Source organism: Leuresthes tenuis, unplaced genomic scaffold, assembly GCF_036924035.1.
Source record: "Leuresthes tenuis unplaced genomic scaffold, fLeuTen1.0.hap1 SCAF_1, whole genome shotgun sequence".
Taxonomy (NCBI): Eukaryota; Metazoa; Chordata; class Actinopteri; order Atheriniformes; family Atherinopsidae; genus Leuresthes; species Leuresthes tenuis.
This window is the reverse complement of record NW_027325355.1, coordinates 10,908,895-10,923,393: the sequence shown is the minus strand read 5'-3', so window position 1 is coordinate 10,923,393 and position 14,499 is coordinate 10,908,895. Positions and strand designations below refer to the sequence as shown.

General features: G+C 42.5%; 3 protein-coding genes across 3 annotated transcripts in view; 1 reads left to right on the top strand and 2 right to left on the bottom strand.

The window, feature by feature from the left end:
* LOC140296621 (uncharacterized) overlaps positions 1-14,499 on the top strand; it is a 581,862-nt gene that overhangs the window by 423,145 nt on the left and 144,218 nt on the right. The gene's annotated exons all lie outside the window — the stretch shown is intronic.
* Positions 1-14,499, bottom strand: part of LOC140291688 (NLR family CARD domain-containing protein 3-like) — a 46,160-nt gene that overhangs the window by 26,244 nt on the left and 5,417 nt on the right. The window lies entirely within an intron of this gene.
* Positions 2,832-12,109, bottom strand: LOC140295439 (NLR family CARD domain-containing protein 3-like). The gene is made up of 6 exons (XM_072379658.1): positions 12,100-12,109; positions 9,224-11,021; positions 7,909-8,082; positions 7,270-7,431; positions 5,413-5,459; positions 2,832-4,186 (listed from the first exon to the last, which is right to left on the bottom strand). Exons 1-6 carry the CDS (start codon positions 12,107-12,109, stop codon positions 3,660-3,662), a joined length of 2,718 nt encoding a protein of 905 aa, XP_072235759.1. The 3' UTR covers positions 2,832-3,659.

The following is a 14,499-nucleotide window of genomic DNA, read 5'->3' as shown; positions in this document are numbered from 1 at the left end:
TCTGCTACCTGCTCATGAGTTTTGCTTTTAAATTGATCTTTTATTTCTGTTTTTCACTTTCTTGTCCCTGGTGGTTCCTGCAGGAATCCTCACATGCCTCTGCAGTTATCTGCACCTTTAAAGGTGGATAAGGCACGAATGTCAGGGAGGGTTGCTGCTCCTGCAGTTAGATTTTTACTGTCGTTTCCTTTGCCTCTTTTGTTTCTACTTGCAGTTGAGTTGCTGACAGGGCAGGAGGGTTGACAGTATCTGGGTTCATGGAAACACATGAGTCAGTTACAGAGTACCACAGCTTCTGAAGGTGCTGCTTAGGCCCGACACCTTTTTAGATTGAGGTGAAACAACTTTCAGAGAATTGGTTCAGCATTTCAGAGAGGAGATCTACTTCCTGATGACACAGCACTCACTGTTTTGGTTAAATAAAGCTGCCTCATCTGTAACTGCTGTGCTTTTCTTGCACAAACTGGGCGTGCACTGGACTGGCCTGCCTGCAGTCCTTGCCCAATAGAGAAGGTTGGAGAACTTTGAAACAACCACCACCCCGTGCTGTTGCACACCTTAAGACGTGTTTGCAGGAAGAAAGGAAGAATGGGACAAATGTGGGTCCACACCTGTCAGCTGTGGACAGGGCAGTAAAAGCTAAACTGGATAGATAAGAAATCTTTAACAATAGCAGTAAATAATAACAGCAGATTATGATGGCTTTGAGGGAATAAAAATGGTTTAATAGCAACAATAAATCAAATGTACATTTTTGGTGGAAATAGAAATAAACATAGTAACATAAAGTGTGAATACTGATTATATTCATTCTGTATTTTATTTGTTCTTTAACCACAACAACAGTAGAAAGTGTATGAAAATAATATTTACAAACACACATGAATACACACATAGATGCATTCATACATTAATAATATAATGCATGTTTCAAAGAGAGAAAAATAAACAAGATCAAATTAAATGAATAATATGTAAAAAAAAAAAATACAAAAAAAGGAGACAGAAAGACAGGACTCTTCTTTGAGCTTCAAACATATTTGATTTCCATCAACTGGTTTGATTCATATGTGATTAAAATAATTGTCAGAATTTGTTTCTGAGTCGTCAGTTTCATTTGATTGAGACGTGAGTTTAGTTGTCAGACTTGGTTCTGGAGGTCTTTACCTGTATATAAAAGCAGCACACTTCAACAGACCCAACGCTCTGACGGATATGCTTAAATAATACGTCACATTTGTGTTGTGTAGACAGTCAGATTGTCCCTTTTTGTCCCTTTGTTTCCTCTGCTGTCATCCAGAAACAGTCTGATGTCCTGTTCACGTTTTTCACCATGTCAAAACACAGACTTGGGCTTGAGAAGCCTGTTTAACATTTATTCTGTTTTACCCTGAAAAGGCCATGTAATACAACCTGGGAGTCTCTGAAAGGATTATTTCTGATCTCTTGGTGGGAATAAAACAAAAAAGATGTGAGACTCAACACAGTCTGAAACTGAACTGTTTAACAGTGACTTTGTGGACATGCACAGCAATAATCTAACCTTATCGAACAATAAACTTATTTCATATAAGATTTCATTAGGTCAAGTTTATTCATATAGCACGTTTAAAAGAACAAAAGTTGGTCAAACTACTTCACAGTCAATAAGTTTACAGCCGATAACACGGTAATAAAATAAATGTGCAAGAACCAGTGAAACAACAATAAATACAGAAGATGACGACATTAAAAACAAATTCTACATTTGGATGTCATACTCTACTTGAGTTGAAAGCCAAGAAGAAGGGGTGAGACTTCATAAATATCTCTACAGTCTGAGCAGAGCGTATATGGAAAGGTTAAACTTTTCCACAGGTTTGGAGCAGCCCCTGAAAAAACCCCTCTGAGTTTTAACCTGGATGTTGGAATACTGAGATGCTGGAATATCCATCTTATCCACCTTAAAAGAGCTCTTAAGAAGATCACACACAGATTTCTAACAGCAGAGCGACTGTACGGAGCCAAAAGGCCAAGAATGTCACTGTCAGGTGGATTTGATCCTCCAAACCAAATCACTTCAGTCTTACTTTCATTGAAATTGAGAAAGTTTGACTTCAACCGGATTTTAAGGTCACTTAGACAATTAAGTTACGACTGCAGTCTGATTTAATCGGTAAGGCGGCCCGAATGTCTTCTGTAAAACATTGGAATGGAATATTCAGCATTATTACTGGTTTACCGAGTCACAGATAGAATTTTCCGTACCTGTAGCTGTTTACATTTAACAGAACACACCACTTAATTAATGACTCCTGCCCACATTACTTACCCCTACGCAGCTACAATGACTGTGGCATCACATCCATGTTCCTGACAACACAAAGCTCTGCTCTGATGCCTGTCTGGCTCTTAGGGTGTCTCTTCATTTTCTCCGTAGACTAACTGTTCTATGTGGACTTTTTGGAGGTCTTCTGACAGAAACAAGCAACCTGATCAATAAAAAAACAAGTCCAAAACAAATGTTTGGGTTCTGAAACAAAAAGAGAAGCCATAAGTCGGACCTGCAACTCTGCTGCTCTCCAACACATGCTCAGGGATCAGTGTGACCCAGTGCGTTGAGGTTTGTGTTTTATTTAGTGACTTTGGTTTTATATGCGTCTGTACTCTTGGTTTTTCCTTGCCTCACCTGTGTCCTGGTTTCCATTTAGTTTTTAGTTAATCCTGCTACTCATCCTCACCCCGAGTTGTCCTCAGTTCCCCTGTTTGGTCCTCAGCTCCACACTCACCTGTTGTCAATCGGCAATCTTGTTGTCTTGTAGTTATCCTGTGGTTTATTTGGTCATTTGTTGTTTATTAGTTTAGGTTATGACTGTCCAGCTTGGCTGCACCTTTTGTTTCTTAAATAAAGTCACCAGTTTCTGCATTTGGACCCTCTATTTTCCACCAAGCTGTGACAACAAGATGCTGTGAAAACTCCAGTAGTACGTAATTGTCACAGTTTAGTCATCCAACCATCAGTAATTTTCCATTGATCCTGCTTCTGCCCCACTCAGCCTGTCAGCCACACACACCTCATCAGTTCACTCCACTCACCTCTGCACACAGCTGCCTCTCATCACATGCAATCAGCCCAGCATATAGTCACCAGCGCCACACTCTATCCTTTGCCAGATTGTTCTTTGCCATGCAAGTCTTTCCAGCGTTCTCCTGCCAGCCTTCCCGGTACCGACCTCGCCTGTCCCTGATTCCCTGCTTCGTCTGCCTCCTGGTAATTCGACCCAGCTTTCTGTCCCTGACCAAGAACTTTGCCTCTCCTCTCCTGATTCCTGTTTGCCGGTTTCTAAACCATTTGTCTGTCTGCCAGAGTTTCAGTAAAGCCTTGAACTTTTTACCACTGTCTTCTGACTCCTTTGTACTGCAATTGGGTCCATACACCACCCGTTACAGTAATAATAACAAAATAACAGAATGTCTCGGATCTGTATACTCCGCAAGCTTAATACAACAATCCCTTCCTCAGAATATGACCTTATTTGGGTTAAGGTAATCAGAAAATGCTGTTTACATCCAAATGTCTTATTAGGATAAAGCTTTTATCAGATTAATAAAATAATACTGCTTGTGTAAACAGCTGCTGAGAGTATTTCTTGGACAAGAGGAGACTCTTTATACTAAACTCAGCCCAGACTCACTGAGGTACCAAATGACCTGAACCCAAAGGCAGGATGCAGAGGTTCTTCAGTGAATGTGGTGTTGAAGGTGTGGAGGTGGATCAGTGTGTCAGAGGAGACTCTGTAGAAGGACAGAGTGCCAGCAGGACGGTCCACATACACTGCTGCTCTGTTACAGACAGAGGTGGAGGAGGGGATGGCTGTTCCTCCCTTACTGTGCCAGGCAGAGTAACGACCGATATCAGCACAGTCCAGACTCCAGGACTGATCATTCCTTCCAAACACATTGTCATTTCCTCTCCTTCTGACTCCTCTGTAACTCACTGATATACGAACCTCTCCTCTCCACTCAACCTCCCAGTAACAGCGACCAGTCAGAACATTTCTACACAGCAGCTGAGGAGAGAAGTCAAATCTCTCAGGAAGATCAGGATACATTTGGACCTCCTTCACATGTGTCACCTTCTTGTTGTTGTCTGACAGTTTCAGTTTTCTGTTCACTGTGTTTGTGTCGATTGTGAGTTGACAGGAATCTGATGGAGAGAACAAACACAATCCAGCTGCATTAATTTCAGAAAATAATAATTCAACGTGATTAAAAGAAAATGCCATGAAATTCTTTTTGAACTTCCATATAAAGCACATATCCGTGTCGTGAAAGTTTTCATAAATAAAAAAAGTCTTGACAGAACACTCTAAGCAATTCTACAAAATTATTTTCAATTAATAGTTACAAAACATATGAAGTACTTGAACGTCCAGCAACTCTACTTTGCTTGACGATTCAGGAGGTGCCGTTATCTGAGGAGGCCTCCTGCCACAGCAGCTTCCAGCAAAATAAGTAGAATGATTACGTGCACAAAAAGTTTTCCTTCTAAAAGCAGAGAAAGTCTGTATCTACATGCAATAAAAAACACAAAACTGTCTGAGTGGCTCTAGCCCTTCATCGGTTATCAATTAAACAGTCCAGCTGTGTGCATAGGCAAACCATATGTCAGCTAAAGGCTAGGCTCAAATACAAGCTACTGCTGTAACGGCAAAACAGAGCGACTTCACAAATGTTTAAAAACCATGCAACATTAAATTATCAATAAAGTACAGACTATAGAATAGAATGTTGCACAGTCGTAACAAGTATTTATGCAGGTAAATGTGTTAGGAGTCTTATGTGAGAGTCTGATATTCACATATACAGAAAGTGTCTTCAAAACTAAAGCTGCATTTGGAAAGTGGTAAATGTCATGAAAAGGCTCTTTTTGTCGCTCTTCCTGCCGCCCTCGACTGGTATAACAGGCTTCTAGTAACAAAGTGCCAAAAGATACTGTTTAAAATGTCTCTTTGCTAAGTTGTCTGTTATGTGTCGACACAACACTGGCTCATCCCTTGAGTTAGGAGGCTTTTTACGATTGAATGATTCAAAGGAGTTAAGTGGCTTAATGAAGAAAAGAAAAAACTCAGGTACAAGGACTGGAATGAAAATGAGTGAAAAAGCAGAAAATGTCCAAAGAAAAACTCTGAAAGACCTTCAGAAAGCCTTCAGAAACTATTGATCAGGACCACTTTAAAGAAGACAGGACAGTCAGGCTGCTTGGAAGGAAACAGAACAAAATGAGGGCTGGATCAAGTCTGTTGCACAAAGCTGCATCATTTCCTTATTTATGGACCCTGATGAATACTAATGAAAGTGTGATGTGACAGTTTGTTGGTGACTGAATGTGTGCTGCTTTGTTGCCTTGAATCAACTAAAAAACACACTTACACTTCCTCAATCCCGGTGTCAACCACTGTTGTCCAGCAGGCTCCGACCTGAAAGGATGAGGGGGGTCAGAATAAGGTTCAGTTTAGTCCAACATCCACTCTGTTAATGAATCGGACCGCTGACATGATGTATGTTCAAGCATCTTTTCAGCATCTATCAGCTCTTCCTGCGGACAAGGTGAGCTGCAACAACTTAATCTGCTCAAAGATCTCTGTTCAAAGCCAGGGTGTCACAAAGCTAATATTCACAACAACACAACGAACAGTGGAGCACACTAATGTTTTTCTATGTCCAAACACAGCTACTGATGAATATTTACTAGCTTTCACTCATGTATGTGTTACCAAAAAAAAAAACAAAGCACTATACTGTGACAGCATGTTGCCATCAATCATCTGATTCTCACATATGTCACTTTGCACACGTAATTACACACACAAGGGGTTTGTAGCCACAAAAGTGATGAAAGATCCTGTCCGATGTGGGACCACAATCACAAGCTCACCGGAGTACTTTTCAGAGTCATTTTAAAGAAAATATTGGAGCTACTCGCCACTTGAGAAAGAGACAAAGGAAAGGAACACAAATCAGCTCCCCACTGTGCCAACTGCTGTTATTCTGGGTGCTGTGGTCACTGTCTTGTAGCCTGTGTTACAGTTAATTATATATAAAAAAATCATCAGCAACTGATTTTTTAGGTTCATTGGCAACATGGCAAGCTATTCCAGATGAATATCAGTTATCAACAATTTCATTACTCCTTTGTGATTATTGGTTAGCTTTTGTAAACACTCTCAGAGCTGGTTTCGTGTGTTCAGCTGATCTGCATTCTGTGTGCTGGTCAGTCGCCACCGTTCCACAACTGAGTGCACAAACAGCTTCAGTTACAGTGTTATTAGTGGCCAGTAGGATTTGAATTACCTCCAAAACATGAGCTATTTCTTATTCTGACTCACTCTACTGTTTCAAAGTTGCACTGCCAAACTATCACCTTAATATGAGTCATTTCTACTGTTGGACGACCGTATGAGAGGATAGTAGCAAGTTGTTCATGTTTTGTTTGGTTTCTGACAAGGGAACGAAGAACAGAGGGCCGAGGCGAGGGATTCACGGTTCACCTCCTGCAGGTATTAGTTTTGTTTTAGGAAATCTTCTCCTTTGTGACCCCTTACATGAATATTGTCATGAACCGGCAACGCCTCCGTTGGTGGAGCATAGCGTCGGTTAACGATAACGTTTCATAGTCCCTCCTATAGTGGAGCGATTTTGTGTTGTTTAACCCTGATTTCTGCATCCGTTAAAGGAGAGCCTTGCCGTATTGTTAAAGTTTCATAGAGCCTCCCGTTGAGGAGCGTTTTCTGTTGTGTATTTTTGCCCCGTTATTGGGAGCACGTCATCTTTTGTTTAATTCCACCTCATCAGGAGAGCGTGATCCTTTGTTCGTAATCTTTAATAGCCTCTTCTGTTTACCTCCTAGTGTGGAGAGTTTTTGGTTTCATAAGTTTCATAGCTGCACTCTCTGGCACCGTAATTAGCAAGGAGAGTGCCCCAGGATTTTCACAGCCTAATGCTTTGCTCTGCTCTGGAGAATCTCCAGTGGTTGTGTTAATAAACCATCTTGTTCTGTGAAATCCCGGCATCTGTGTCCTGTGTCCATCTGGGCCTGACAAATATCTGCTGTTTATGTTTAGTTCTGAGAAGGTAGAAGGTTCCTACTGACTGCATGTGATTGTGCATGTAACAATAATATTAAGCATAAAGCAAAAAGAGAAGAACCAGGTGAGGGACAGAGAACATGTTTCCAGCTCTTCCTCCTCTATCAGACATTGTGTGTGGCTGCAGCAGGCCTCTCCATACCCGAGTTTGTGTGGATCCTTCAGTGCAGCCGTCAGCAGCTTCACTCCTGAGTCTCCTGGATGGTTGTAGCTCAGGTCCAGCTCTCTCAGATAGGAGGGGTTGGAGGTCACAGCTTCAGCCAGAGAAGCACAGCCTTCCTCTGTGATCAGACAGCCTGACAGGCTGCAGACACACAAAACAACACAGAGACTCTGAGAGAACTGCTCTGAAAATGAAGCTAATCCTGGTCAAATGTTGACCACTAAATAATAGTCAGAGGATCACGTCAGCCAATCCAAATCATCATGAAAACAACAGGTGTCATCACAATTTGTCCCAAAGTTGTTGAAACATATAAGTCTGAACTAAAATGATGGATGAACATTAACAAGCTAAAAGCCACTGCCAGAGAGGCTCACAATATCTAAATATGTTGCAGATCAAAAGAGAACATAACAAGAGCATAATTTATACTAAAATAAATCAAACAGAAAGACTAATATCAGACAATAATCAAAAGGTCTCAAGGAAATAAACAACCTGATATGATTCAATATGATTTCACTAATCAAAACGATCCTTCAAAGGTCAGCTGTTCATTCATTCATGTAAACCATCATATCCAATGGTTATCAGTTTAAAAGATTAATAAATCCTGACCTTAGACTTTCTAGTTCACAATGTGGACTCCCCAGTCCACCACACAGCATCTTCACTCCTGAATCCTGCAGGTTGTTGGTACTAAGGTCCAACTCTTTTAGCCTGGAGGACTGGGAGCTGAGAACTGAGGACAGAGCTTCACAGCTTCTCTCTGAGAGGTTACAGTCACTCAGGCTAAGGATACACATAAAGAGAAAAAAAGTTCAGTTATCAATTGCTTACAAAAAGTAAAAAAAAGATAATAAAAAATCTGTCCATCCATTTTTATCTGCTTATCCAGGTCTGTGTCACGGGGGCAACAGCCTCAGCGGAGTTCATCTATGATGGCACTATAGAGTTCAATTTCTGTTTCTTTAAGATGCTATGAAATTAATACCCAGCTACTTCCCTGCATTAATGGATTATCATTTTATAAAAAGCTCTTTCTAAATAAGAAACTAATCCCAATAAGGGATAGGGTTGAGGGCGGAGGGTTTTGAGTATCCCTATGATCCAGAGAGCTGTGTTGTCGGGGGCGTTAGCCCCAGTAGGGTCTCCCATGGCAAATTGGTCTCAGAGGAGGGGTCAGGTTAAGAGCGATTTAAAGATCCTGGAACGGCACCAGTTAAGGACAGTCACCTCGCCCAGACAAAGGAAACTATATGTCACGGACACTGGGGTAAAGAGAGGAGCAGGGCTGTCAACTGATCACCCCCTGGTGGTGAGTTGGATCCGTTGGCAGGAAGACTGCAGGACAGACCTTATAAGCAAAAACAGCTAGCGAGGGTGAAATTTGAACATCTAGTGCAAACCCCTGTTTACACGGTCTACAACTCACTCCTCTCACATAACGTGGGAGGATGGGGACATGGAATCTGAATGGACCATGTTCCTTCCAAGAGCTGTGGCCTGAAGGTTGTCAGTGCCTGTCAGCCAATGAGGAGGGAACTCGTCAAGCTGAAGAAGGAGGCCTTTTGTGCTGGGTTGTCTCATGGGTCACCTGAAAGAGCTGACAGGTACTCAGGGGCTAAAAGGGCTGCAGCATTGATTTGTTGAGGCATGGAGAAAGACTTTTGGTGCCCATGTATAACCAAAGCGAGAGCTGTGTCCGCATTCTTGGCACTAGGTCAAACTAATTCACAATGCGTGTTGGACTCAGGGCTTCCCCTTTTCACCGATCCTGTTTGTGATTTTCATGCACAGGACCTGGGTGTGTAGTCATGGAGATGAGAGCATCTGGTTTTCAGAACATCAGGGTTACATCTCTGCTTTTTACATATGATGTGGTTCTGTTGGCTTCTTCAAGCCATGACCTTCAGCTTCAGTTTATACTTACAGAGCTTTGTTGGAGGCTTTGACCACTGGCAGCAGCCTCAGAAGAGCCTCCTCTGAAGCAGAGTATTTCTTCAGGTCAAACACATCCAGATCTTTTCCTGATGACAGTAAGATGAAGACCAGAGCTGACCACTGAGCAGGAGACAGTTTATCTGTGGAGAGACTTCCTGATTTCAGGAACTTTTGGATCTCCTCCACTAGAGAACGATCATTCAGTTCATTCAGACAGTGGAACAGATTGATGCTTCTCTCTGCAGACAGATTCTCACTGATCTTCTCCTTGATGTAATCAACTGTTTCCTGATTGGTCTGTGAGCTACTTCCTGTCTGTGTCAGCAGGCCTCGTAGGAGACTCTGATTGGTCTGCAGTGAAAGACCCAGGAGGAAGCGGAGGAACAGGTCCAGGTGTCCATTTGGACTCTGCAAGGCCTTGTTCACAGCACTCTGGTAGAAGAGAGTCTCTGCACATGGATCCTCTTTTGTTTCAGACTTCTGGGACGTTGTTTGTTGGTCTCCCATCAGGTTGACTCCAGAGTTGATGAAGGTCAGATGGACATGAAGAGCAGCCAGAAACTCCTGAACACTCAGATGGATGAAGCAGAACACCTTCTCCTGGTACAGCCCTCTCTCCTCTATAAAGATCTGTGTGAACACTCCTGAGCACACTGAGGCTGCTGAGATATCGATGCCACACTCTGTCAGGTCTGATTCATAGAAGATCAGGTTTCCTTTCTGCAGCTGCTCAAAAGCCAGTTTTCCCAGAGACTCAATCATCTCCCTGCTCTCTGGACTCCAGTGTGGATCTGTCTCAGCTCCTCCATCATACTTGACCTTCTTCACTTTGGCCTGAACCACCAGGAAGTGGATGTACATCTCAGTCAGGGTCTTGGGCAGCTCTCCTCCCTCTCTGGTTTTCAACACATCCTCCAGAACTGTAGCAGTGATCCAGCAGAAGACTGGGATGTGGCACATGATGTGGAGGCTTCGTGATGTCTGGATGTGGGAGATGATCCTGCTGGCCTGCTTCTTATCTCTGAATCTCTTCCTGAAGTACTCCTCCTTCTGTGGGTCAGTGAACCCTCTGACCTCTGTCACCATGTCAACACAGTCAGGAGGGATCTGATTGGCTGCTGCAGGTCGTGTGGTTATCCAGAGGCGAGCAGAGGGAAGCAGTTTCCCCCTGATGAGGTTTGTCAGCAGCACATCCACTGAGGTGGACTCTGTAACATCAGTCAGGGGCTCCTTGTTGTGGAAGTCCAGAGGAAGTCGACACTCATCCAGACCGTCAAAGATGAACACAACCTGGAACTCTTCAAAGCTGCAGATTCCTGCTTCTTTGGTTTCAGTAAAGAAGTGATGAACAAGTTCCACCAAGCTGAACTTTTTCTCTTTCAGCACATTCAGCTCTCTGAAAGTGAATGGAAACATGAACTGGATGTCCTGGTTGGCTTTGCCTTCAGCCCAGTCCAGAGTGAACTTCTGTGTTAAGACTGTTTTCCCAATGCCAGCCACTCCCTTTGTCATCACTGTTCTGATTAGTTCATCTCTTCCAGGTGGGAGTTTAAAGATGTCTTCTTGTCTGATGGTTATTTCTCCTCTGTCTGCTTTCCTGGATGCTGTTTCAATCTGTCTGACCTCATGTTCATCATTGACCTCTCCAGTCCCTCCCTCTGTGATGTAGAGCTCTGTGTAGATCTGATTCAGAAGGGTTGGGTTTCCTGCTTTAGGAATCCCCTCAAACACACACTGGAACTTCTTCTTCAGAGCAGATTTATGTCGGAAAACTGGGTCAGAAAGTTCTAAATAAACACAACAAAAAAGATCAGTCAATACAATACACAGAAAACCTTCAAACTTTTAATTTATCTGAGAATGAGTATTTGAACATGTGTTGTTCTGTGTGATGAGACATCAGTAAATGTGTCATTTATCCAGCAGGTTAAATCTTTAGAGAAATCCTCTTACTGCTCTGCAGACGGTCAGCCAGCTCCTCCTGCTTCATTCTCCTCAGGAAGTGAACTGTGATCTTCACTAATGCCTCTCTGCTGCTCCTCTGCTCTTCATCCTCATCCTCCCTCTGACTCTCTAAGCATTCTGGGTAATCTGCACTCAGAACCTTCTGCATCTTCTTCAGCTCCTCCTTCACAAAAGTGACCATGTTGTCCTCCAGCAGCTGGAACAGAATACTATATGAATGAGCCAATCAGACTGAAGTCATGGAGCCAAACATCAGATCCATGTTGGACACACTGACAATCCACTGGTCTACAAAGTGCAGCATGGAGATGACTGTGAACAGAATAGATGGAAAAGTAGTTGTTGTACATGTACAGACCATAAATATGGAGTCCAGCTGTGTTTGATGCTGCTGGGCAGACTGACCACTGGGAACCTCTGAGCTCTGCTGGTCCACTCTGTGGAGGAATCATGAAGAATGAGCTCACATTCTGTCTGTCCACACAGAGACAAACACAAGGTAAAGCTCCATGAAGTGATGTGTGGATGTGAACAGTGAATCAGAGGACTCCCTGCAGTGGGAAAGCTTTACTAGTCCTGCTGATCCCACTGAGAATCAACAGCTCAGTCTGCAGCTGCTTGGAGCTTTCAGCTCACTTTGGTTGGATCCAACAGCTCTCAGCAACCCCTTCAGAAAGCTTTCCCTCCCTGCTGAAGTGCCCTGGAGCAAGGCAGCCAGAGCCAGTGTGTGCTTGGATCAGACTGGTTGTACTGATATGCTCCCAGTGTTAGACAGATAGATGTTTAAAACAGAGTCGACATTGAGAGAACTTTATCTGTCAGTAAAGTTGTACTGAAGATGTCAAAAAAATAAATTAAATGCTTTATTTTCTTTCTGTCATCTCTAAACTATTCCAGTACCTTTGAACATCTGGGTGGTGCCTTTTCCTTGGAGAATGTTTTATAGATCGATCAGTCTTCTGGCACTCGGAGCTGGATTTAGGTTCAGGTGAGTCTGGTTTTTCCAGCTTCCTCCTAAAGAACACAAAATAATTTCAGCACTGCACTCAAAAGACAAAAAGACAAGACATGACAATACATCTGAAAGGATATTTCTGAAAATCTTTTAAGATATTCAAAACCATGTTTGTTTGTCTATATTTCAACCACCTAAAACAGACCTGACTTTACTCTGGAAGTCAGCTGCTTCACACTTCCTACACTGTGTTAGAGCCAAAGCACAAAGTGGCACCTGTTGGACCAGCTGGTGTCCTACAGACACTCAGAAACACCTCCTCCAACATCCATTCTTTCCTCTTTGACTGCTGTGTTTGTGGAAAACATCCAACACACACCGCTTCACATATGAACATAGAAATGGATGTGAAACAGAGCTGAGCTCACATTAAACACATGTTGGAATAAAAACTGCTCAAACTGACTCTGCTACATTTTACTCTGTTACAACATTTACACTCAGCTCACCTCTGAAAGGATGGATGTTGGTCTGATTTGAATAAAATAGGACGATTCATTGACCGGTCACTCTTCATGGACACACAGCTGATTCCAGGTTCAGGCCTGAGTCTCTGCTGGATCCTGAGAGAAAAACACTTGTTTTCTTCAAACTAAAGTATTCAGTGATAGTGTTTGAGTCTGCAGTGAGACGGCCTGTCAGAGTCAGTGTGGCTGCTGTGGAACAATGTTACAGCTCCCCCTTGTGGCAGCTCTGCCACTCTGCAGGCAGACGTCAGCAGGTGTGTGAAACTGGAAGCTGGATGTAATTTTACCTGAGAGAAAACAGGAAGACTGAAGCTCTGAGCTTTCAGTATGGTTCCCTGACTCAGTCTTTACTGTTTGTGTGATCAGATTCATTCTGCTCTTTTAGAGACAAACGACAGCTGCACCACACTGGAAAACACTGACTTTGAAATATTTGATTTTTCTGGGATATAAAGTGTTAGATTAAAAAATGAGATCTTTTCACCAGATAACATGAGCAGGTTTATTGAGAGATAATTGATAACAGATCAGTTAATAACATTATTGGGTTGATTTGGTCATTTTGTTCTTGTTTCTTCAGAAGCTCGTTTTAAACTGACGTCATTAAACACAACGTGTGTGTTGGTGAGACTAGAATAAAGGACTGTATAGGGTTGGTACGTTCTGAGTTTAAGCTACATTCGCTCCCGGGGCGTCGGTCAGGACACAAACAGAGGAGATTGGAATCCAGTTTAGGCAGTTTTACTGATGAGAGGCAGGCACAGGTGAGTTACAGGCATGAGACTGTTTACATGGCAGGAGACGGTGCTAACACTGAATAGATGTCTGAATGTGTGTGTGTGTGTGTGTGGTTCTGCAGAATACAAACAGAAAAGGAAACCATTATGAGCATAAACACAAATACCATAATATATTACATAATTGCAATAATATAGTATTTGATAGTGTAGCATTTACACTATACAGGTTGTCACAGTATAAGATCAGATATGAGGAATAATCTTGATTAGTGCACTAACTTCACCACTCTCAATTTACCATACCAGCTCTTATATAGACCACAAATAAAGTAAGCAATAAACCGTTATCAAATAAAGGTCTCGATAGCCTTAAATGGCGTTAACAAGCTTAACGAGCGATCAAAGGGCCCGCCGCGATAGATCTAACCAGCGCGACATAAGGGCGGCGCCTACGAACACACGGCTACACAAAACACAGATGTGAAACAGCATAAATGCTTCATGTTTATAAATGTGCACATCAACCTAGACATATTCTCACAACGCATTAAATTCCAAGTGAGAAGTATCGAAGGCGGTGCTTAAGGCACGCAATGAGGAACTCACGTGAACACATACAACCATGACTGGAAACGGTAAATGAAGTAAACCTCAACATGAGTAAACACATATTACCGAATTGAAATAATGCACTTACAATCAACAATGACGCACACTGGCACTTCGGTGCTGAACAGCATATAATGATGACTGAACTAAACTTAACGGGCGCTCACTTCTCTGGTACCGCTACAATAACCAGAATACCTTGCATTCTTAAGGTGGTGCGGACTACTTGTTCAATGTTAACCCTTAAGGTGGAACTACCAAGACGGATAACAAACAATATTAATCATTGAAATCTGGAGCCTTTCTAACAGTGTGAGAACGTAATATTTCTGCATCAGCCGCCCTGTTCACTACATAATCAGCATCCTGTGAAAAAGCCACATCAGTGGACAGATATTCAGCAATATTCTCCCTTTGTTTTAATAAAGAGCTGCAGGACTGAACTAAAATATCACATTACACACATGAT

Excerpts from the sequence above, each read along its gene's own strand:
- LOC140295439 (XM_072379658.1), bottom strand. Across the intron at positions 7,432-7,908 it reads TGTGAACTAGAAAGTCTAAG|CCTGTCAGGCTGTCTGATCA; the intron begins GTCAGGATTTAT and ends GTGTGTCTGCAG. Across the intron at positions 4,187-5,412 it reads GACACCGGGATTGAGGAAGT|ATTCCTGTCAACTCACAATC; the intron begins GTAAGTGTGTTT and ends TCTCTCCATCAG.